This window comes from Anser cygnoides, chromosome 23 (assembly GCF_040182565.1).
Source record: "Anser cygnoides isolate HZ-2024a breed goose chromosome 23, Taihu_goose_T2T_genome, whole genome shotgun sequence".
Taxonomy (NCBI): domain Eukaryota; kingdom Metazoa; phylum Chordata; class Aves; order Anseriformes; family Anatidae; genus Anser; species Anser cygnoides.
Genome location: NC_089895.1, coordinates 4,486,156 through 4,508,341, shown reverse-complemented (window position 1 = coordinate 4,508,341; position 22,186 = coordinate 4,486,156). Strand labels below are relative to the sequence as shown.

Genomic DNA, 22,186 nt, shown 5'->3' with positions numbered 1-22,186 from the left:
TGCTACATTTGCACTCCGGTATAAAGCACAGCCTTTCGAGCAGCAGCTCCGTGGGGACAGCGCAGAGAGGTGAGGAGCCGTGCAGCAGGACTCGAGCCCTGATTAAGGAGCAGACACAGCTCTCCGCCTCTCCAGCGCCGCGGGTTTAGGTTTTGATTTTCTGCAATCAAATCGTGTTCCCTGTTCGCTTATTCCCCTCACTCCAAACACACGCACGAAATTACTGATCGTTCCCGTTCCTCTAACGCACTTTACATTCTTATCTACAAACCAGGGCCCCGCGTTTCGGCACTTACCTATTCCAGTCTCCTTTCTTCCTTTGCGAGGAACTCCTTTCAACACTGCAGCCTCATTAGGTGGAGCCTGAATTGTCTGCAGCTGGAAGCACCTCGCTGATCTGGCCCAAATACTCTCTGTGATTTCACTTGAAAGCTTTACATAGCTCTGGTTTGATGGGACGGGGTGAGCACAGCCCGACACCGTGGGGCAGTATCGCTGGTGCAGGCAGGCACGTACAACCCGACAGCATCTGACTGAACAGCTTCTGGCTTCAGAACCCGACTGATTTTCTTCTAACCTTGCCATTTTATGTGCAATTTTTGTAAGACACACTATGTCTGTAACTGTACCCATGGCAGCTCTCCGTCACACACCGACAACAAGGTGTGAATGATAATGAATTATTATTACCTGGGCTTTGCTAACAGAAAGCTTTTTTGTCAGAGCTGGGACCAACCTATTCACCCGTAGAGAGGACTCCAGCTCGGTGAACTCCCCCTCTTTCTCCCCCCAGTTTGTAACCGCACACCAGGACACCGGTCCTGGTGCCAGCCCCTGCTGGTGCACGTCCCCGTGTCACAGCCAGGCAGGGCTTTGTCACCTTAGAGCGGCCGGTGATCTGCTTTCCAGCTCCTTCCTGCCCTTCTTCTGCTTACTAAAAGAAAACCTCCAGGTGTCAACACAGCCTTACCCGCCCAGGTAAGGTGGGTTGAGAATCCAGCCTTCACTTGCTGAAGCACCAGGTGAAAACCAACCGTGGCTCTTGCTTCCTGACACAGTTCTGCTACAGAAAGCTTTCCAAACCATTTTGCATACATTACAGGCCTGCCTCTTTGACAGAAGAAAAATCCCTTGATAGGATTTGTGTGTAATTAGCTGGTTTATTCATTTAACAGGTCTAATTCAGAGATCAGCTATGTGTGAAAACTGCACCAGGTTTCAAATTTGCACGGAGTGCAACCAGCTTAGGCCAATGCCTCATGAAAGGACAAATTTGTGCGAGAGGAAGCATTTACCACGGGCTGAGCTGGGGCTGGTAAATTTGGTATTTATAGCAAAGCTCTTCTTAAGAAGGGCTTGACAGAGGAGATAAATCTCATAAGGAGAAGCAGTTGCCAGCTGCCCAACAAAGCAGGAATGGTTTCATTGCACCAGTTATTGTCTTTGCAGGGAGGTTTGTTCCAGCAGCCAGCTGTGCCTGCATTTGCTTTCAGACCCCATCTGCTGAGCTGGCTGCGGGGCCGAGGAGCCGAAGCCACGGCTGGGGGCTGAATTCACCTCACCCCGACGGGTGCTGGGCCATTTGGATGCTGCAAAACACAGTGCTGGCTCCAAACAAACACAGCCTGGGCCAGGGGAGCTCCGCGTAACTCCATTGAATGCCCGTGCATGAAGAGGGCCGTGGCCACTGTCCCTGAGATGGGCTTTAGCCTTTTGCACAGGGGCTACTCGCATCAGAAATACACTGCGGCATATACGACCTGTTATTTTCCTCCCTCTGTAGATCCGTGTTGGAGCACAGACACCGAGAACTCCCTGCCCCCGTGAGGGGTGTTTGGCAGTCTGGGTGGTGCACTTTCCCCAGTCGTTTTATGAGACGAGGTATTTCAGAAATGCCAACAGCAGCTGAGCCTTTCTAGTTCAAACACATCCATCAAGGGAGACCACAGAAGCCAGGCGTCCCCGTGAACAGGGCCCTGTGTGCTGAAGCCTTTCACAGCTATTGCTCACGCTCGCATGAGGCAGCCCCAGCACCTCCCAGTGGCTCACAGCCTCTCTTGTGGCTTCACTCCTCCCAGGGCACGATCCCACCTCAACCTCTGATGCACAGATTTATTTAGGGATATGACTCAGTCCTCACACTACTCTGTTACAGCATTGTATTTTTTAAATAGGGACTTTTGAAGTTTGTGGGGGTTTTTTCAGTCTAAAACTGAAAAATTTGATTTTAATAAAATCTTAAAGCACACTCTGCAGCATCACTGGCCTTAATTTCCTGCTTACTGATTTTAAACCATAGCAAATACAAAATCGATTTACAATGCAAGGAACCATTGCAAAACAAGCAACAGCCACAGCGGGGCACTGCTGTGCTCCTCACACTACCAATTTCCAGCCGTGGATATTTTAATCTCCTGGTATCGAAAGACTAGCAGAACAGCCACTGAAGTGAATCAGGAATTCATCTTTTTCTCACAAAGCAGCCATTATGGGGAAAAAAACCATAAGCAGTAGGAATTGGCTTAAACAACCCCTCCCTCAATTGTGCAATAATTCGTTTCTCCCTGCTTGGCAAGCATCTAACATCACACCTCTGCTGCCCTTTAGATGCTGCTGCTCTGACAGCAACCCCACGGTGCTGGGGGCAGAACCCCGAACATGGCTCCTGCTGGTCCCCAGGCCAAGGGGTTCTTCTTTCCTCACCTTCAAGAGCATCAGCAGTGACCAGGAACGAGCCGCTTTGCGCTTACCGCCTTCCCTTCCTAGCAGAGCTGCAACCTGAACAGAATAAAGGCTTTTGGAAAAAAAACTAATATTTGCTCATATGCCTTTTGTTTATGGCCATCTGTTCTCACACAGCTGGAAAGCCCCTGAAGTCTCTTCTTCCCCCTCTGTGAAATACAGTACCTGGTTACTAATAGGGCAAAAATTAAGTGCAGCTATCAGAGCAACTTTCAATTACACCTTGTATTAAGAGTGCTATTAGTGATGATAAAACAAATACAGCAGTTTTTAATTAAGGTTTTGGTTTTAATTCAACATGGCATCCCACTCATACCAGGGTTCCCTGCGCTGTTACATAAAAGTCTCTATGAAAAATATCACAGCCTCCTAGAATCGCTGTTACAACAGATTTCAGGGGCTTCCCCTGAGTTTCCTCTTCCGAGCAGAAGGGTTTGGGAGCAGTACTGTCCCACAGCTCACGTCCTGTTGAAGTACACCATATAGCAGCAGCAGATCAAGAGGGAGGCTGCAAATTACCTTCAAGATGGTTAACTGTCAGCTTCTTGCTATACACCAAGGCCAGCACTGCTTCCCCCCCCCCAGTAATGCTATAAAAAGACAGAGCAGAGATCTGCAATGGTCTACGATAAACAATCACAGCACTCGCCCAGACACAGCTTACCTTTGCTGAATTAAGGAGGCCCTGAGCTTCTCTCTTTCCCTCAGGGATTGTAACTGATCTCATAGTTCAAAACCTATGTCTCATCCCACCTTCACAAAAAACATCCTTGAAGGCCACTTTTTGATTGCAGGCACGTACTTACAGCTAATTATTCGTGTATTTGTCACAAAGCAATTTAAGTCCACCCCCAAAGCACAGTGATTAGTCCAACTCTCACTCTGCACCCTGAAACAGGACACACTTATGCAGACACAGGTACCCCTCTTCCTCACCCCCCCCAAAGCAACTCAAAGCCACACTTTGTTGGGTTGTTTGATGCTTTTTATTTATCACATGTAAAAACACTACTATCTCTGTTTGTAGGTACCTCTTGCTGTCCTGCAAGTCAAACAGCTCCAAACATCAAAGACCAGACAGGCAGAGAAGGGAATTGCTTATGCCCAGCGTCAACGGGTCATGGTTCCGGAGCATGTTTAACACAAAACCTCACTGGGATTGTTCTACAAAAGCAGATTGTTACAAGTAACAGATCAGAGCTGGTGGAAACACTAGGTGAAGGAGTCATCTAGGGAGGGAGAGGACCTGCAAACCGGTCTTTTTCCTTCAGCTGCCCTCATCTTTCTAATACGGGTAATTGTGATCTAAGTAGGTGACTAGTGCTTTAAACCAGAACAGGGGTGTCTGATCCACGCAGCTTAGTTGATGCGAGGGTTCCTGAAGTTTCTTCCAGCAAAGCGGGCCTTGCTGCCAAGCTCCTCTTCAATTCTGAAGACAAGGGAAGAAAAAGCTGAGTGAGCAGAACTGCATTGGCACAGCCGCTGACCTTACACCAAACCACCTGATCTAAGAGGCACTGAGGGTACCATCAGGGTCACCAGTCAGTTTCCCCAAGCAACTTGAACAATCACACATTTAGCTGCCCTGGTCAGTAACCCTCACCTTACCCAACTCTGCTCAGACATTTGAAACGCTTGCCCAAGGCAACTGCATCATGCAGTCAGAAGGACAACTTCACAGAGACAACGTCACTGAACACTGTGCGAGGCTCCCCTTTTGTGTCTCCATTATGACCATAACCCATTCAACTCATCATTCATCCCACTGCCAGCTCTGCAGGCAGGGCACCAGCCCAAAAGCATTTCTACTAGCATCAGTTTGTCCTTAAGCTGCACAGAAGAGCAAGCTGTGCCCTGAATGCATTAGTGGAGCATCCATTTTATGTCAGGCCTAGCCCTTATCCCTTTGCCCATCTCAAGTCTCACCTCAGCAGCTGGTTGTACTTGGCTAGGCGCTCAGATCGGCAGGGGGCACCAGTTTTGATCTGGAAGGGAAATCAGAAGGTTGGTCAGGAACTATAGCAGAAGTAAGGCCATGAATGCAATTACAAAACTACTCTATTTAGAGTAATAAGCGCAATTACAAGCTTGATTTCAGCACCAGGCTTTGAATACCCGTACACTCAAACATGATAGTGCTCAGGAGCAATAAGGAATGTTCACTTTGGAACAGCTTCCGTATCAAATCCTGACACACCCAATGGAGTTCACTTTCAGAAGTTTAATTGATGGCTAAAGGTGAGTTTACACAAGATAACATGCTCCCATGTCACAGTCCCATTAGGCAGATCAGCTTCCTGTACATAGGAGCAGGAAGTCTTCATGCCTTAAGTCACAGCAGACCCCACCTGCTATGCACCATGGCACTGTCTAATCAGACAAGGAAGCGAACTACAGCAGGTACAGACACCAACCTGACCAGTGCAGAGGCCGACCACCAGGTCAGCAATGAAGGTATCTTCTGTTTCTCCAGAGCGGTGACTCACCATCACGCCCCAGCCATTGGACTGGGCAAGCTTGCAGCTGGAAGAAAGACAGGCAAAGCGTCACACCACCCTATTTGCATAGCGACCTTCGCTCTAATGCTGCTGCCAAGCACCAGGTATTCTCTGCTTTGGCAAGACAGAACTGCCCTTTGGTATGTCAGGGCTAGAATCACGTGAAAACAGTGATAACAAGCTGCTTTTACACATGCTTAAGCAGTGTTCGACGCGCCCATGTGACTTCAAGGCCATGAAGGTACAGGCTTGCTTGCCAATAGCCTCTATGAGTTACCTTTTAGTCGCCTCACTAATGTCCGATCAGATTTCTATTGCACTGTTCTCTACGTTCATCCCCCTCAATTACACAGTCCCCCTCTCATGCACTCAAGGATCCCCCTCCGTGACATGGCTAAGAAGGGAGAACAACTTACGCTTGTAGGGACTCTGTCACCGATCCGATCTGGTTGACCTTGAGGAGGAGGCAGTTGCAGGATTTCTCCTCCACTGCCTTGGCAATACGCTTCGGGTTGGTCACAGTCAGATCATCACCAACCACTTGGATGCCAACGCTGCCAGTGAACTTCTTCCAGGCAGCCCAGTCATCCTGGTCAAATGGGTCCTCGATGGACACCACTAGAGGAAGACAGAAGGAGATTTAACAAAATACCACCATGAAAGGTCAGGCCTGCAGCACGTTGCTAACCCTGCTTTCAAACAAGCATTACCCACCCCAAAAAAACATGGCTACAACTCCTAGAAAGCTGGTTTGTTCTGCTTGTGATCTGCAGACAAGGGAGGCTGCATCCTAAATTATTTCAATCAACCCCTATTTCTCCACAACTATTTTGCTTCCTGGTTGAAGGACTTACCTGGGTAGTTCTTCACAAAGCCCTTGTACAGGTCAGCCAGCTGGTCAGGAGAAATGTATCTGCTGGGATCATCGGGGGATTTGAAGTCCAGGTCGTACTTTCCATCACGGTAGAACTCTGAGGCAGCCACATCCATGCCAATGACAACCTTGTCAGAGTAGCCAGCCTTACCGATGGCAGTCTTCAGCAGCTCCAGGGCTGAAACACAGTTAGGCATTGGTGAGTTCCTGCTCAACACCTCAACACGAAGCTAATCAGTTACCAACAACAGTATATTCACTCGGCCAGGAATCTCCGTTACCCCCTATAGAAAGCCCAAAGGCCACACAAAATGTTAACGCTGCAGCTTCTACACTAATTTAAACAGTCTACTACTTCAATACTGCTTTTGGATTGTAATACCCCTGAGACACCTCTATGGCATTTCTGATCTCTTCAGGCAGGACTACAGGTCAGCCAGCAAGCTTGAGACAAGGTGATACTACAACTTCTTGCTGCTTTATGAACACGGGCAGGAAAGTGACCACACATCAATCCCTTTCAGCTCCAGATCAGGTGCTGACCATGACAGAAGTGAACACCAAAATCCTGACATGCAATGATACACAACCTGCTACTGCACAAGACACCCTCTCTTTCCATCTACCTGTTCTCCTCTTGCACGTTTATTTAGAGAAGAGAGAATTTAACTGCTCAGTAGGAGTCTTGGGATACTACCCACTATGCTACTGTTTGGCAGAGTCCGAACAAGGAAACTCAGTCCGTTCACAGCCAGGAAGACTCCCTCAAGCATCCTTGACTCCAAGCCAACCAGCCAGGTCAGCCAGGCTATTTACAGTAGGAAGCTTACATAAAGTGTTTTTTTAAAGATGCTCATGTTGTACAAACTGCAAGAGCAGCTGCTACCAGCAACACAGATTCCTCGGACTGTAATAGTCACCCAAGGTCATCTCCGTTGATGTCTCGGGGTACAGACCTAGCAAAATCTGCATTTAACCGTGGGATACAGGGAACACGTGGATTTCCACTGCTGGCTCATTATCAGAAAAGATACTAGCCTCAGTATCAGAAAAGGCAGCTTCAGTTCAGAGGCCAACTTCAACAATACTGTAACTAGCTGCTTTCAAGGATGCAAGCAACCTGAGTGTAGCACTGTACTGGCTTATTACCAGCTCCATTTCTGCACAAAAAGGCCATAAAACAGCCCTTCTGGGTACAGATCATTTTTGTAGGAACAAGCATTTCACTTTCCACAAGACAGACTGTGCCCCCCTTCCCCTGCAGCCTTCTGAACAGAACTGTTGGGCTGTGGAGACAGCAAGTGCCTCTGTGTCCCAGGCTGGCCCACACGCACTCCCACACATCAGCAGGCACAGTGCAAACTGTTTTCTTCCTTTGTCAGCAGAAAAATAAGTCCACTAAACTTCGACCGCTGACTTCTAGGAAGCCCAAGATGCATAGACATGCCCAGACCACCCCTTTAACTGGCAGGTGGTAAGATTCCCTCAGAGCGGTTCAGAAGCAAAGTACTGATGAGGCACTGAAGTGAAAGCTATCCCGTCAAGCTACATAAATTGATTTCGAGGAGAGTAGCTCTACACTGCACCGCATCACAACAGGATCTTAGAAAGCTTGTCAGGACAGAAGGAGAGCAAAGAAACAGGTGATCAGTTATACCTCCCACCCCACTAAGCTTATTTTTACCTTCTTTGTTTTCAAGGATGTTGGGGGCAAAGCCACCCTCATCACCCACGTTGGTTGCATCCTTCCCATACTTCTCCTTGATGACGTTCTTTAGGTTGTGATAGACCTCTGCACCAATGCGCATCGCCTCCTTGAAACTGTCAGCACCCACAGGGAGGATCATGAACTCCTGCATAGCCAGCTTATTGCCAGCATGGGAGCCGCCGTTGATCACGTTGAAAGCCTTGGAGTAACCAGAAAGAGAAGTGTTTCAGTGTAGGCGGACAACAGCAAGAGACACTCCGCTATCAAGAAAGCTTGATCCGAGACCAGGATACATTGTGAAGCACCTGGCCAGATCAAGCTAGCCTTATCAGGAGACTTACAGGAACAGGCAGGATGACTTCTGGGTTTCCAGCGAGGTCAGCAATGTGACGGTACAAGGGGACACCCTTTTCAGCAGCACCAGCTTTGCATACAGCCAGAGATACACCCAAGATGGCATTGGCACCAAATTTAGCTGAAATAGGAAGAAGTTGTTTACAGAAATGCTGAATTTTCCTGAAGAGATTCAGCAGTACCAGCACTATTATGGTCTCAGTTATGTAAGCGCACAGCCTAAGCCGTGCGCTGCACACTGTTTGCAGTACACAGTGTTTCTGATAAGGTAAACAAGACTTCTGTAAAAACAACCTTTATCTCTTCGTGCCTACCACAACAGAGCCCACTTACATTTGTTCTCCGATCCATCCATGTCCAGCATCAGTTTGTCAATCTTTTCTTGCTCCACTACATTGACATTCTGCAGAGAAAGAAGCAAAACGTTGATGAAGCAAAACATGGCTCTAAGAACTCTCACCTACCCACTGCATCTTTATTTCGCTGGCAGGCACCAGGAATTGCTTAAGTGCAACTCAACTACCCAACAGCAGAGCCGACTACTTCTGGCCATTATCAAACAGCAGCATCTTCTGGTCACTTCCCCAAGGCTGACGTAAGTTGGGCACACCAAAAGCTTGTTTTGTTCTTCAGACAGAAGACATTCGGACAGAGCTGTAAGGCTGCCACGTCCTTTAGCTCCCTGACTATGGGGCCAGTTACGCTGCTCTCAGCCTGACATGGAAGAAAGCTCCAATTTACACCCCCTGCTCCTTCACTTCAAGCTTCAAGACAACCAGCATGCTCAGATCACAAACCCATTTATAGCTCAGCACACAATGTTTGCAATCATGGCTAAGAATGTGCCGTCACTTTAGGTATTATCACTGCCTTGCCCCATCCTTTCTAGTGCTCAGTGCCCACGGATGGCACAGGAATCTCACTCAAGCCAACTTACCTAATGTTCCCCTAAGATTCCCCCCAGATTAGCCAGTCCCCCCCTACCATTCAGCCACCCTTTTAAGCATAAGGCAGCTTGCATCTTAGCTGCATTCCACTGAGGTTCCCAGGTGCTTAAGGCTGCTGGAGACTGTTTTGATTAAGTGTTAGATACGCAGTCATTAAGGGAAGCAATTACTGTAAGTCAGTTTGTTCTCATGCACTCCGGTACACATGCTAGCATCCCCCACGTAACACGGTTCCTGTAACTGTCTCTAGAGACAAACATCAGCTAGGATGCACTGGACTGGCATTAGCTGATGTTAGCAGAAGACAGATCACTCCTACCTTGCTAATCAGTGCGGGTGCAATTGTTTTATTGACGTGCTCAACAGCTTTTGAGACACCTGGAAGGAACAAGCAAATCAGACACTGGTCAACCACACTTGTTACGCAGGCATTAGTAGATCTCAGTAACAACTAAACCTCAAAAATACCACCTCATGCTACTCAAACCCCAATCCAACCTGAGCTTACTGCTAGATCTGAACACTTACAGACCCTGTCCCAGCTGAGTGGAAGTTGCATGAAATAAGCATCATCTAGGAATGCCTGCTGCAATGTTAGTTTGCAAGACCATGCACTGGAGAAGTTTGTCCAAGTGACAAGGTTGCACTGAAAGCACATCCATTACCTGTGTACACAATGCTGTCGCCAGGAACTCGTTAACATATTTAACAGCTCTGGATACACCTGACAGAAGCGAAATGGACAAGAGAATCAAGGAAGAGATGAAGGCTCACAGCCAAAGACAAAATCAGTCATGCAAGGACAAGAAAAGGACACAAGTAGGGCAACAGACCTACGGGTTAGCAAGTGTCTGATACTGAGCTGTAGACCAGAAACAAAAGGGTTCAAAGGGTAGAGAAAAATTGTGCAGCTGCCAGCCAGGCTGTGTTTGTTCTTTCCACCCTGGTTTCATGCTGCAAAACTGTGGACCCAAACCTTTAGTGGCTGAATAAAGGTTTTAGGATATGCTACTTCTATCTGCTCATAGAATGGATGAGTAGGGGGAAAGAAAAAGGCTTCCCTGCTAGTTAAGCATGCAGCAGCTCTGGCATTTCACTACGCTGTCATTCTGTAACACTACTAAAGCATCACCTTAGAGTATGTTTGACACTCAATATAGTGCAAAAAGCCTACACGCTGCCCCGTACCTGGACGCATGTGTTCAAGTTGAATGTTGCCTCACATAGGGAAATGCGTGTGAACACAGCGCCCTGTTTAATCTGTGTGGCCCACCACCAGGTAAACCAGGAGCTGCACTAAGAACTCGCTTCTTCCCCATCAGCAGAGGCCATCATTAGCCAGCTACACCATTAGCCTCAGGAATGCTGTCATCCCTGCAGAGCTTTTAAATGTCTCCCAAGACCTAGGCTTCAGAACCTGGTGAATGCTAATTAAGTGCACCCTGAACCACATTAATTGCCTTTCAAATAGTCTAAGTCAGCAGATTTAAATTACAAAAGGCCTTCCAGCTATCTGCAACTCATCCCATGCGGTGATTTTTTTGACTCATGTTATTTGCTGGGTGATAAAAACCTTCAGCTGTAATAGCCTGTTGCAGAAGCTTAGGCTACTGTCCGGTTAACTGTCTACAGGATCAGACTTCGCAGGTCTAAGCACACAAACCTATTTAGCACACAGAGCTAAGAACACTTTTACTCTTCTCAAGGAAAAGCGCCCTAAGTGGATAGCCTAAGATCTTCTGTTCTTTGGGATACTGAGTAATCTGAGGTTTATTTTGTATCGAAGTAATAACCACCGTGAATTTTCTCAGACATGGCTCTCTCTGCAAGTTCAGTTCAGCAGCTATCCACTCTGACCACTTTCTCAATAGGCACAAAATATTTCAGCTTCCTTTCATCTGACTGACAAAAGTTTGGAGTACTGACAAAATTGCTTCTCTCAGCTGAAAGGTGAATTGATCGCGCGTACTTGGAAAGCGCCACCAGTGGTTTTACAGCAGCAAGTTAAAAAGCTCTTGGACCTACTGTCCAAGCTCCCAGAGTAGTTTTAAGAATTGCTATTAGGGTGTTTATTAGTTAATGGCATCTTGTATGCGGCTATTCATTTTCTTCCATGCTTGTTTCCAAGCCAGTCTCATGACTACTGCCAAGTTGCCTTTCAGGACTTAGAATCAGTCCACAGACAATTAAGATAGTATGCCACTAACACAAACTTACGTATTAGGACCATCTGCAATGAAAGACAAAGACCAAGTGCCTTTAGCTACAATGCAGCCTGAAATGAAAACATTTCAGTGACTGCTACTAGTGTAGTTGCATGTTACCTGTGGTCAGCAGCTGGCATAAACCTCAAGCTCAGGACTTAACATGCTGTGAGCTGAGCAGCGTACAGTGCCACAGCAGATGCACTTAATAGTTCTTGGACAAATTTGGGCTACAAGAGAGATCTTGTGACTAGCTGCAGCATCACCAAGCCTTTTGGAACAGGTAGTTCAGATGCTCTTAGGACACCCTACTCTCACATGCACCACGTACAGGGCAACAGAAGTGGAATAACAAAGCGTGTTTCAGCACACTGCACTAGGACAGGGTCAGCCAGCCGGCGTGCCTGAGCCCCGCACACAATGCGATGCTGGAGGCAGTCCCTCTCCTCAGTGTCCCTTGGAAAACCCAGCAGCGTGCCGCACCTCCACCACCACACAGCTTACACGTGGGTAGGGCACTACCATTTCACTGTTCACCTTCACCCCTTCTGTTTAATTGCCACGCCTTGTACAGACTACGGGAGGCAGTAAAAAAAAAGCCCATGTCTCCTCTAACGCTAACTAGCATAGCCATCTGCAGAGACACAGCCACTGTTAAGAAGCCAGGCACCGAATCTCAGGTTTACCTTTCCCCATGTAGCGTGTCTTGTCATTATCACGAAGTTCCAGAGCTTCATAAATTCCAGTTGAGGCACCGCTGGGAACAGCAGCTCTGAACAGACCTGTTTAAACAGAAAAAGAATTCTCTTAGCACATTCTAACCTGCAAAGCATTCCCCGCTCACACAACCCCAGCCTACCACATACTTCCACCCCTAGAGATGGGAGAGGTAAGCTCTAAACCAAACCTCTGGTCACTTAGTGACCCTGAGTGAGCTGTTTGCTCCATTACAGTGTCACCAACACAGCAGCATCTCCCTACAGCAGGTTTTGACTCGCTCACAGGAATATGCCTCTCTTCCAATCCACATTTCAAGTGTAAGCTTGGAAAGCCATCCATTCTCCTTCCTAAAAGGTAGCTTTATTCAGTGCATCTGCTTTTCAGCCCCATTTATCTAGCAGGTGAGCTTCTAGGTTCTTGCAAGGTAAAGGCACACAAGGGACAATTCAGAGGCCTGTTTTGTCCATCTGAGCTCTGAGCCCTTTGGACAACCCATTTTTCCAGTCAAGGGTGCTGAACTTTAAGAACAAATTGGTACGCTGCCTGTGGTTCAAGATGCCAACTTCAATCTCCAGCCTTTCCCTTATCTCACGACAGCAAAGAGCTTAGTGGGGGCAATCTCATTAAATGACTGCATTAATCTTCTGAGGCAGAAAGATCAGCTATTTAGTTAGTGTATGACAGCTATTGTGTGTGCTCATTCCACCAAACCACACTGGTATGTGTTTGTACAATGCCTTTGTCAGATCCCATCAGATATGGGATGAACAACTAACAAAAACCAAAGGAAAGTCCTACAAAAATTAGAAATGTAAGATGTTATATGGGAAAACCCAATTAGACAAGTTGTTCAGTCATGCCTGATTACCTATGCAGAGAAGAAACCCCTACCCAGGATTCAGCTCTGCAGCAGAGGACTGTTTGATTACACAAAGCGACCGCTTGAGAAATTCAGCTTCCTCAAGTGCAGTCATACAGGGTTTCGTGATCACAGAAAAACTAAGTCAATTAGCAGTTACTTAAGAACAGGAACCAAGGCCTTGTTAACCCCGAGTATGCCAGTGCTATCCCAGTTTGAGCTCAGGACAAGGGAAAGAAGGCACGTTGCACTGTTTGGATTAATACTTTTACAGTTTAGACTGCAAAAAGCAGCACACTTAAAAATCATTCCATTGTGAAACTGCCTCTCCAGTTCTGTCTGGAACAGAAACCAAAACGATTTAGAGCTAAGGACTCACCTTTGTTGGTGTAGAGGTCTACCTCAACAGTGGGATTCCCACGGGAATCAAAGATTTCACGGGCATGGATCTTGAGAATGGACATCTTGAACACCTGAAAAAGAGTGCAGTATTAATTTATATTCTGCAGCATCATCTGTAGTTATGAGAACAGGTCAGAAACTTCACTTCACACTATTTCAAATAGGAAAACTTTTAATACTTGATTGGAGTCTCTCATTAGGAGGACAGGAATCTCAACCTGGGCAGGAAGAGCCATCAAAAAGCAGAAGCCTTGTTTCCAGAGTCTTAAAGAAATGCCACCGCTTACCATATAAAAGCAGCCAAGTAATCCCAACACAGGAAATTTCTGCAGCTAGTTAGAATTCTTTTTGATAAAAGACTCGAGGGCAACAGCTCTTAGTATGCACAGCAGCTGTTCAGAGCCGAATGTAACCTATCTTGAAATAGCAACAGACGGCCACAGCTCTAACTAAGCAGCAAGTTATGCCCTTTCTTGAGAAGAACATCTACAGGAATAGCCTTTCCTCTTAAAGAGAAGAAAAAGTCACCACAGTCCTTTGAATGCCACCCTCCCTCCCCCCCACCTATATATTTTTACTTAATAAAAGTGCAGTAAGGAACGCCTTATGTAAGCTCAGCTACATTTTAAAAATCAAGTCAGACAAATGCCTGTAAGCCATGGACTAGCACCAAACTAGTTCATCCGCAGAGAAGCGAGCTCAGCCTCAGAAGCAGAACCATCTGGAAGCTGGCTTCTGGCAAGCCCGTGTGGGTGGAAACCCTGCATACGGGAACGGCCACGAATCACTCATTACTGAGAAGTTCCGATGAGAGCCTCTCAGAAAGCCTGCTGCTTGCACAGGGCCAGCTTCCTACCCTCATTCCTGCTGCGCTGCAAAGTCCTCTCCCCACGTTAAAGGCTCGGGCAGCCATTTGTTCGCCCCCTTGGATTCAAAGTGCCTCTTCGCAGCAGATCACGCAAGGCAGTTCATGTATTTTAGGTATCATCTGCTTTACTGTAAGACCCACGTGCTGACAGATGATATGACTGCCACAAGAAGCAGAGTAAGCCAGTTCAACCTGGCCTCCGTGCTGCCGCTGCTTTAATTGGGGAATACACAAGCTCGCAATAAATCCCTGCAACTCCCCCGTTATCAGTCCCATCCACGCAGACATCTCTGCACTTGCTCCAAGCAACGCCCAGTATGAACAGCCTTCAGTTTATCTGAAGAGGGCTTTCACAGCTTTTTAGGCTGGCACTTACGCCTCACTTTCCTTTTCAGAGCCACAGATTTGCTACAAAGCATGAGCTGCACTACTCTGAGAGCACAGGCAGCTCCCTAGGAAGGCTTAGCACAATGCAGTCATGTTTCCTCACCTTCATACAGGGGTCACTCCAGCAGCACACACTGCTGGAGCTTCCATCCGTACCCCAGGTCTGACACTACCCAAGTGTCCTTGACAAACGACCTCCCCCACAGTCCCTCCCCTTTTCTTTAGGGGGAGGCATTTCACAGCACTACACTGTTCCAGAAATTCCTCACACTTCTCTTGGCTCATTTTGCAAGCCCCCTCCCTTCTGTGTTCGAGAAACAGTTTTCCCACTGAGTAATTCCTAAACCTGATGGCGTTTAGCTCCTCACAGGCTGAGCGAGGAGTGTTCTGCCTCCCTCTCTGCAGACAGCTCAGCTCTAAAGCAAGAGCTGCCCCTGCACAGGTCTGGCTGTGGAAGTGCTAACTGTACACAAGCTTGAAAAGAGCTCATCAGTAGCACTGCCTGCCCCAGACCTTTGTACTTTGTGATGGAGCAAGCCAAACACAAGCAAATACGAGCGGGGTATTTTATGCACGTACTGCCTCAAACCCTGTTTTGTGCTAGTCTGCTGGCAAGGTCAGTGTCTCCTTTTGGGTGAGGAGCCACGCACACCAGCTCCCTGCCCTTCCCAAGGGCGCCCACGCTGTTACCTACCGCAAGGCTAAGCTACAGCCTGCAGCACCACTCCCAAATCTGAGAACTGCCTTCACTATCAACTCGGGCCCAAGAAATCCACTCCTACCTGATGCTGTGCTCCGCGCAGGGAACACAGCACTAGCAATGCAAAAGCTGAACTCAAAGGAGGTATTTTGCAGCCGCACTTCTCTTAGCCACGTGTTAAGAGGGTTGGAATAGAGAATAAAAACCAGCAGTAGTTTGGCCAGAAAGAACTACCCCGGTTAGTTGAGAGGTCTTATTACCCACATGGTTTTCATACAGCTAGCAGTGATACGCTGTAAGACTAAGTCTCGGACCATTACCACGCTGGAAAAATAACCTCAGACCTTGACTTCACTGCATCAGCTCCTAACATAGTGGGGAAGCACACCTAAAAACCAGGCACGTGTGGACCACCAGAGGCACCTCCTGCTCTCCCCCTCGGTGCTCCACGTGGTGTTAACTCACGCCCGTGCCCCGCAGCACGAAGCACAGGCAGCACGGCGTGTGAAACAAGGCCGGGGCGCGCTGCGCCGCTTTCCCTCTCCTTCTCCAGCAAGATGGAGGAGGCCTCGCACCGCCTCGCCTCCGCCCGGGGCTCGGGTGACCAACTCCGCCGCTTCCTGCCAGGCTCCCGAGCCCCAGCCCTGTGACTCAGCAGCGTGTAGCGGCACGGCGGGGCACCCACAGCCTCCACGCGGCCCCACGCGAGACCAGCCACCTAAAAATCCATTTTTTCCCCCACTTCACCCCCCCCCCGAGGTGCGCAGTGAGCCACGGGGGGCTGCTCCCCGCCCGCTCTCCCTCAATAAAGCCACAATTTAACCCCGCCGGGGGACCGAGAGCACCCAGCTCCCAGCGCTGACCCCGAACACCCAACATTTCCCCCCGAACCTGACGGACGCCGCCCGCTGCCGCCGCTGGGAAGGCCCAAACCCGGCCCGGCGGCTGTGTAACGATACAAACACCCACGTTAAACCCTGCCCAGGCCCCGCCGCGGCTGCCCGAGCCCCCACAAGACCGGGGACCCCCTTAGAGGGAGCGGGGGGGGGGGGGGGGGGGTCCCGTGAGGTACTGCCGCCGCCGCCTCACTCACCCCGCACCCTTTCCGCTCCGCCGTTGACTGGGAAGGGACCGTTCCTCCGCCGCCCCCTTATATAGCCTCCGTGCCACTGCTCCTCCCTCCCCTCGCCCCCCATTCGCCAGTTTTGCCGCCCACCCACTTCCCATTGGCCGCCGCGCTGCCGAGCCGCTCGTCCATTGGCTGGCACCGCCTCGCGCCAGCGGCGGCGCCGGGCGCGTGCGCTACGTGCCGCGGACGGATGGAAAATCCCGCGGCGAGGGGGGCGGGGCCGCGCGGAGCGAACCACTGAGGGCTGCGGGGAGGGGGGAAGCGCGGAGCAAACCACGCGGGGCTGCGGGGGGGGAACGGAACGAGCCCCAGTTTTGGGGCGAGACCCCGGGGTTTTGGTGTCCTCCTGTAGGAGAGCCTTGCAGGTCAGCCACAGGGCTTTTCTGCTTGTGCGGGCGTGCAAGGCAAGGGATTCCTTCCCTTTCTTTGCAGCTTTGCAGCAAAGAGCAGCAAAGAGCAAAAAAGCAGCAAAAAACCCAAAAGCAGCAAAATGTAAAAAAAAGCAGAAAAAAAAAAGAAAAGCAGCAAAAAGCAAAAAATAAGCAAAAAAGGCAAAAGCAGCAAAATGCAAAAAAAAAAAGCAGAAAAAAAATAAAGCAGCAAGCAGCAACAAAAAGCAGCAAGCAGCAGCACGTGGTGGACACGGGGAGGGCTGGGCAGAAGGGAATTTTTATTAGGGTACGATCAGTCACACGTACAATAAAATTTTATTGGGTTTTTAAGTGAAGGCCCTTCAGATTTCCGGGGGGAAGCGGCGGCAGGAGCACTGATGCCACCGGTACCACTCCTCGGGTACCAGCTCCGAACAAAAGCTTTTCAGCTCAGCTCTGCACAAGGGAACTGGTGCCCCAAGGCACGTGCTTGAAGACCACGTTGCATCTAAAATATATATAAATAAAAAAATCGGAGCTCAGCAGCTGGCCACAACGTTATTTTCCCAAATGGGTGCTGCGATGCATGCTCCTGAAAAGCTCCAGTCTTTCCACGGGTGATCTGCAAAGAAAAAAGCATCAGATTAGTCACTGATAATTATTTAGGCTGCTGCGTTGCAGTGAGGTGTTAACTTGCTTTATAGGTAAGTCTTTCTTTGGGGTGCCGATCCCCCAAACCTGTGTGTTATTGCCCTTGTGTTGGGGGTCACGGCAGCAGCAACTGACCACCCCGAGGCCTTATCCTGCCTGGTGCTGGGTGCAGGAGGGTAGAAGTCCTTGCAAAAAAGCTCCTGAGTGACTTTGTAAAAGTGCCTTGAAAATCATGCTGAGTGTTGTAATAGAGCCGGAGCACAGGGAATCCTAATCCTAAAAGCAAGGGAAATTCAGCATTGCAGTAGCTGAGCCTGACAGCGGAGCATGGCAGGGGCTCTCTGGAAGTAAAGACATAGCAGGAGAGGTCGTGATTAGCCTGGGGCATGCAGAAAAGCAAACCCTCCTGCACCCCCTGTGCACCCAAACCCTGCCAAAAGACAGAGCTCTGCCACTCGTCCTGTGGCCAGGCCCTTCTTTCCTTGCAAATGCAAAACCCGTGCAAAGCAGGCAAATTGACCCCAGCAGCGTGCAAGCAACAAGCTTAGCACAGCATCCCCTTTGTGCAGTAGCTGGAGGCGGCACTGGCCTGGCACTGTTCAGGTGTTGGTATAGCCTTCCCTGGGTCAGCAGATTTTTTCAAGTTGTTCTGTGCCACAAGGAATCAAACAGAAGTCCGAGCTGGTATGAAGAGTGCCCCTGCTCACTCGTGTGTCTTTTCATCCTCTCTTTCTTTAAAGAAAAAGTTGAGCATCCCTGAGGCTATGAGATATCTGGCTGGCACGAGTTCCTGTGGGAGTCTGGGCTTGTTACCAGTTAATCAAATACTCAAATATAATTTTTGGCAGGGGGGCATGTGGCTAATGGGGCAGACACTGGGAACAGAGAGTTTCAGGAAGCATAAAGCCGCTGCAGCTGTAATCCGGTTTGACAGCCCAGAGAGCCACACAAACACATCGGTGCAGCACACTGATGGAGCAGCTGGAGAAAAAAACCACGGACATGGCACCCCCAGCCAGCAGCAGAAAGCAAAGCCCACCTTCCATTGCAAGGCCTGCTCGTGCCCTGTGCTTTGCTGGTCATGGTAAAATTAAAAGTGTGCTCCATGCAGCTCGTTTCATTGCTTGCAATAACTCATGAGCGGTGTGAAGCTGCTGGTTCAAACCACCAAGGATGCCAGGGGAGCAGAGCCTCTGCAGATCAGGACTTGTTCACCAGGGCATTAAAACACCTAAAAACCACGGGGCAGAGCAGGCTGCCTTCCAGGGCGTGCGCTTTTGCTCTGTGCATGCATTTCCTTAAGGCTGCAGGGATTTCTCTTCCTTCCCCAGAGCACAGCTGAAGAGCAAGTGTCTGGTGCTGGCTGCGCACCACTCACCTCTGCTCAGTCCCGCAGCTCCTGCAAGCCAGCCTTTTCCACGGGTTCCTTATTTCCACGGGTTTCCTCCGAAAAGCAGTCCTGAGCACGAGTGGCTTCGTGACGGAGGCTTCTGACCGCGGCGAGGGCTCCGGGGAAGGTCAGAGGCAGGAGACATTCCCACTTCTCCCCGTGGGCTCTGCAGGTCCTGGTGGCTTTGAGGAACGGTCCTTGGAAAGGTAACGGCAGAGCCTGACTAACGCTGTCTCTGGGCACCTATTACAATTGTTGCATGCCTTTGTAGGATGTTCTCTTCCAGGCAATCAAAACTTCCTCTGATTTTCCAAGCTTCTCAGCCCCCTTTTGGCTTGCGGCCTCTGTGTGACTGAACACCACAGATTTTAGGCATGGGAATGATGAAATGACTGGAGTTGACAGACCTGATGGCTTTCTCAAAGCTTGTAGCTTCCTCCTCTTCTCCTAATTCTCCCATCTGGTTAGTGTCCTGGAAACTATCTAAGCCATCCGCCTTTAGACGTTCTCCAACCCCAGCGGGTCTCAGGCATGGTTCTGCGTACCTGGTGGTCTCTGGAAGGGTGCTTGGCGACTGTGCAGTCCCAAGGAGGTGTCACGGCTGCTGAAGGTATGGGTAATGTTAGACCGACTGCCGGTGTCTGAGGGAGGGATGCTGTGGGCACTGGGTTGTGTGGAGCTGTGTAACGTGGCGTGGATCCATCATCAGCCCCCAGGAGCGCACAGGAGTGTGTCAGGCACGTAATGCTCTGAACAGATTATATTTAAAATACATCACTCTACAACAACCATGACAACATCAAAAAAAAAAAACACATATAGAATGGCTGAAACAGGGAAAATACATACTGTTTTTTAACTACTGTAGATGCCAACCTGCCTGCAAACCACCGCATCCACTTCCAGGTGGTGGTAGAGGTTTATTTGGATGTGGACCAACACGCGAGGCAGGCTGCTGCTACCAAAGAGCGCCTTTCGCAACAGCTACCGTGATCCGAGGGGAAACCGAAAGCTTTTAATGCAGCTGGATATTAATTGCCAAGCTCTGTGGCCATTGCTGCTCGCCCAAACCGTGAAGTAACCCCCCTTCATGGAGGCCTGTGGGCCTCGCGGTGCCTCCGTGCCGAGCAGGCCTCACCCCCTCGCTTGGACGCATTGCTAGCAGGGCGAGCGGTCAGCCAGCCATCCAGAAATTACGTTTGGTAGTTAGGGGGGTTGAGAATAGAAACCAAAAAACAGGGGTGAAACAAATAATGACTCGTTTGTTTTCTTAACGAGTGAATAAGACTTATGCAAAGCACGAGGGCTATCAAGCAGGCTTCTCTTGCCGCAGAACAGGTACGGCACAGACAGCAGGGTTTTATGTTTCCTTCTTGTTGTCTTCCTGCCCTAAAAATCAACTTTGTTCTCGTGGGAAACACTTTCAGCTCCTACTCCTGCCCCCTGCGGTGCATGTGGTCTTGCTCTTGCTGAGCATCCCTGCACGACTGATCTCAACGATACCCATACAACATGCAGCAGCTACATCAAGGCTGCTTCACTGCAGGGGCTGGAAAGGAAGCTTAAGGCGATGAATTCACACGTAGACACACAGCTTGTCCTCCTGGATCCTATACCCTATGGCATATGGAGTAGCTGCAGCCATAACTCCCACTAAAAACAAGCTCCCGTGGGCTGGAAGCATTGGTTGTTGCTCACATGGAGCAGTTTGGACAGCAGCAATTGTGCAGCTCCGAGTCCCTCGGCAGATGCACTCTGCCCTCCCTCCTGTGCCTCTGTGCAGGCAGCACGCTGAGCAAGCCTGAAATGCGCTCACCGCTGTGACTAAGCCTCTGTTGGAGACTTCATGCCCACAGTTCCTCCCCGTTAATGTGAAGCTGTGGAAAACCCCTCTCTTGGTCTGTTTCTTTCTTTTCTCCTGGAACAGAGGTTTGCCAGCTTCCGTGTGCTGCTCCACGGGGAAGCCCCAGCTCCCCGTTCTCACCCCTTGGTTCTCTAGTTTCCTCTATCTCCCTGTTCACCTATCACAGCAACAGCAATCCCAGTTAACTGCTGGAGTCCGTTTACTCAGAGGACATCATTACAGTCCTGTTTCTCTGATTTCACCCCTGTACTTCATAACCCAAATCCACATCCATGCTGCCTTCCTTACCTTTCACATCTACCAACAAAGGCTTCCCGCAACTTCAGAAAATCCCCCTGAAGCCTTTTCCTTTAGCCAGGCTCTGATGAAACATCTCCAGACCAGCTCTGGTTCCGCTGTGCCCTCCCATACGGCTCCCCAACCCCTGACCACAGCCATTCTGCCCTGGGGAGGACGAGCACAGCCCTCAGCTGTGGCCTCACCATCAGAGGCCGAATGAGTTGCAGCTTCCTGATGGCCCCACCACAGCTGGTGCTGAGGGTCCTGCACTCAAGCCTTAGGGTGGGCTCATCCCCTCCCTGGAGAGCTGGCCAGCTGATTTCCATGCTTCGTTATTGCTTATGGATAGAGTGATGTTTCCCCTTCTCGCGTGTGCTGTCGGCATCACTACATTCATCTGCCCCGCTGAGCCGTGCAGGGTTAACGAATTAATGTTTGCACAGCCCTTTGAAGACGTGAAGGGGCTCTGTTTTTCTTGCTGTGCAGGATAGGCTCTGCACCAAACCCCACCGTATTGTGTTTGGCCGCTGGATGTCACAGCTGCTCAATGCACCATGCAGCGGAAAGGAGGAAGGAAAAGTGCTTGCACAGCGATGGGCAGCGGCCGCCTTGCCAGAGCTGCTCCATGGAGAGTGCTTTTTTAAGGGGCTCGGGGGTTTTGCGAGTGTCTACACCACACTAATATTGATTTCCAGAGAGACCGAGCAGCAAACGTGCTTCCTCTGCATGGTATAACATCAGGAAATCAGGAGCACAGCCAGTGTTTTTAAGGAAGGAGGTGCAGATACATATAAAATATTAATAACGCAGCGTCTCTGAAGATGAGCAGGCATTTGCACACACTGCCAAGCTGTCTTGTCACCCAATGGTTCCTTCTTTATCCCACCCACAGCACCTTTGTGTGCCTTGCTGGAGGCCTGACGCTGACTCCGTCGGGCTGTGCCACGGGCCCTGGTGCGATGGAAACGCTCCTGCCAGCACCCTTCAGGCCTGTGCCCAGGTCATGTCCCTGCCTGCCTCCCACTAAAGGCAGAGGGAAGATCCAACACTGGACACTGAAAAGGAGAAAGTATTTCAAGATAACACAAAGACTACAGCTAAGAGTAATTTGGTGAACAAAAGAAAATTTAGGCTGAATGAACTGCAGGTAGTGCCGAGAGCTGTTAGGCCATGAAATGGAGCCCTGTCTGCTCTTTAAGTGACAGACCCCACTTTGAGGAGCTCAGGTGGGGACCTCTG

The 22,186-nt window shown here is 49.6% G+C and overlaps 1 protein-coding gene across 3 annotated transcripts; it reads right to left on the bottom strand.

The window, feature by feature from the left end:
• Window positions 1-3,705: 3,705 nt before the first annotated feature.
• On the bottom strand, window positions 3,706-16,474 carry ENO1 (enolase 1). Of its 3 annotated transcripts, none has more exons than XM_048067332.2 (12): window positions 16,357-16,474; window positions 13,286-13,379; window positions 12,014-12,109; window positions 9,443-9,501; window positions 8,510-8,579; window positions 8,164-8,297; window positions 7,799-8,021; window positions 6,095-6,292; window positions 5,657-5,858; window positions 5,157-5,265; window positions 4,669-4,727; window positions 3,706-4,171 (listed from the first exon to the last, which is right to left on the bottom strand). In XM_048067332.2, exons 2-12 carry the CDS (start codon window positions 13,368-13,370, stop codon window positions 4,102-4,104), a joined length of 1,305 nt encoding a protein of 434 aa, XP_047923289.1. In that variant the 5' UTR covers window positions 13,371-13,379; window positions 16,357-16,474; the 3' UTR covers window positions 3,706-4,101. The 3 variants fall into 3 exon arrangements, with proteins under 3 accessions (XP_047923289.1, XP_066838311.1, XP_066838310.1); XM_066982210.1 differs by lacking the exon at window positions 16,357-16,474 and adding an exon at window positions 16,155-16,178; XM_066982209.1 differs by lacking the exons at window positions 9,443-9,501; window positions 16,357-16,474 and adding an exon at window positions 9,789-9,847.
• Between the last annotated feature and the right edge of the window lie 5,712 nt (window positions 16,475-22,186).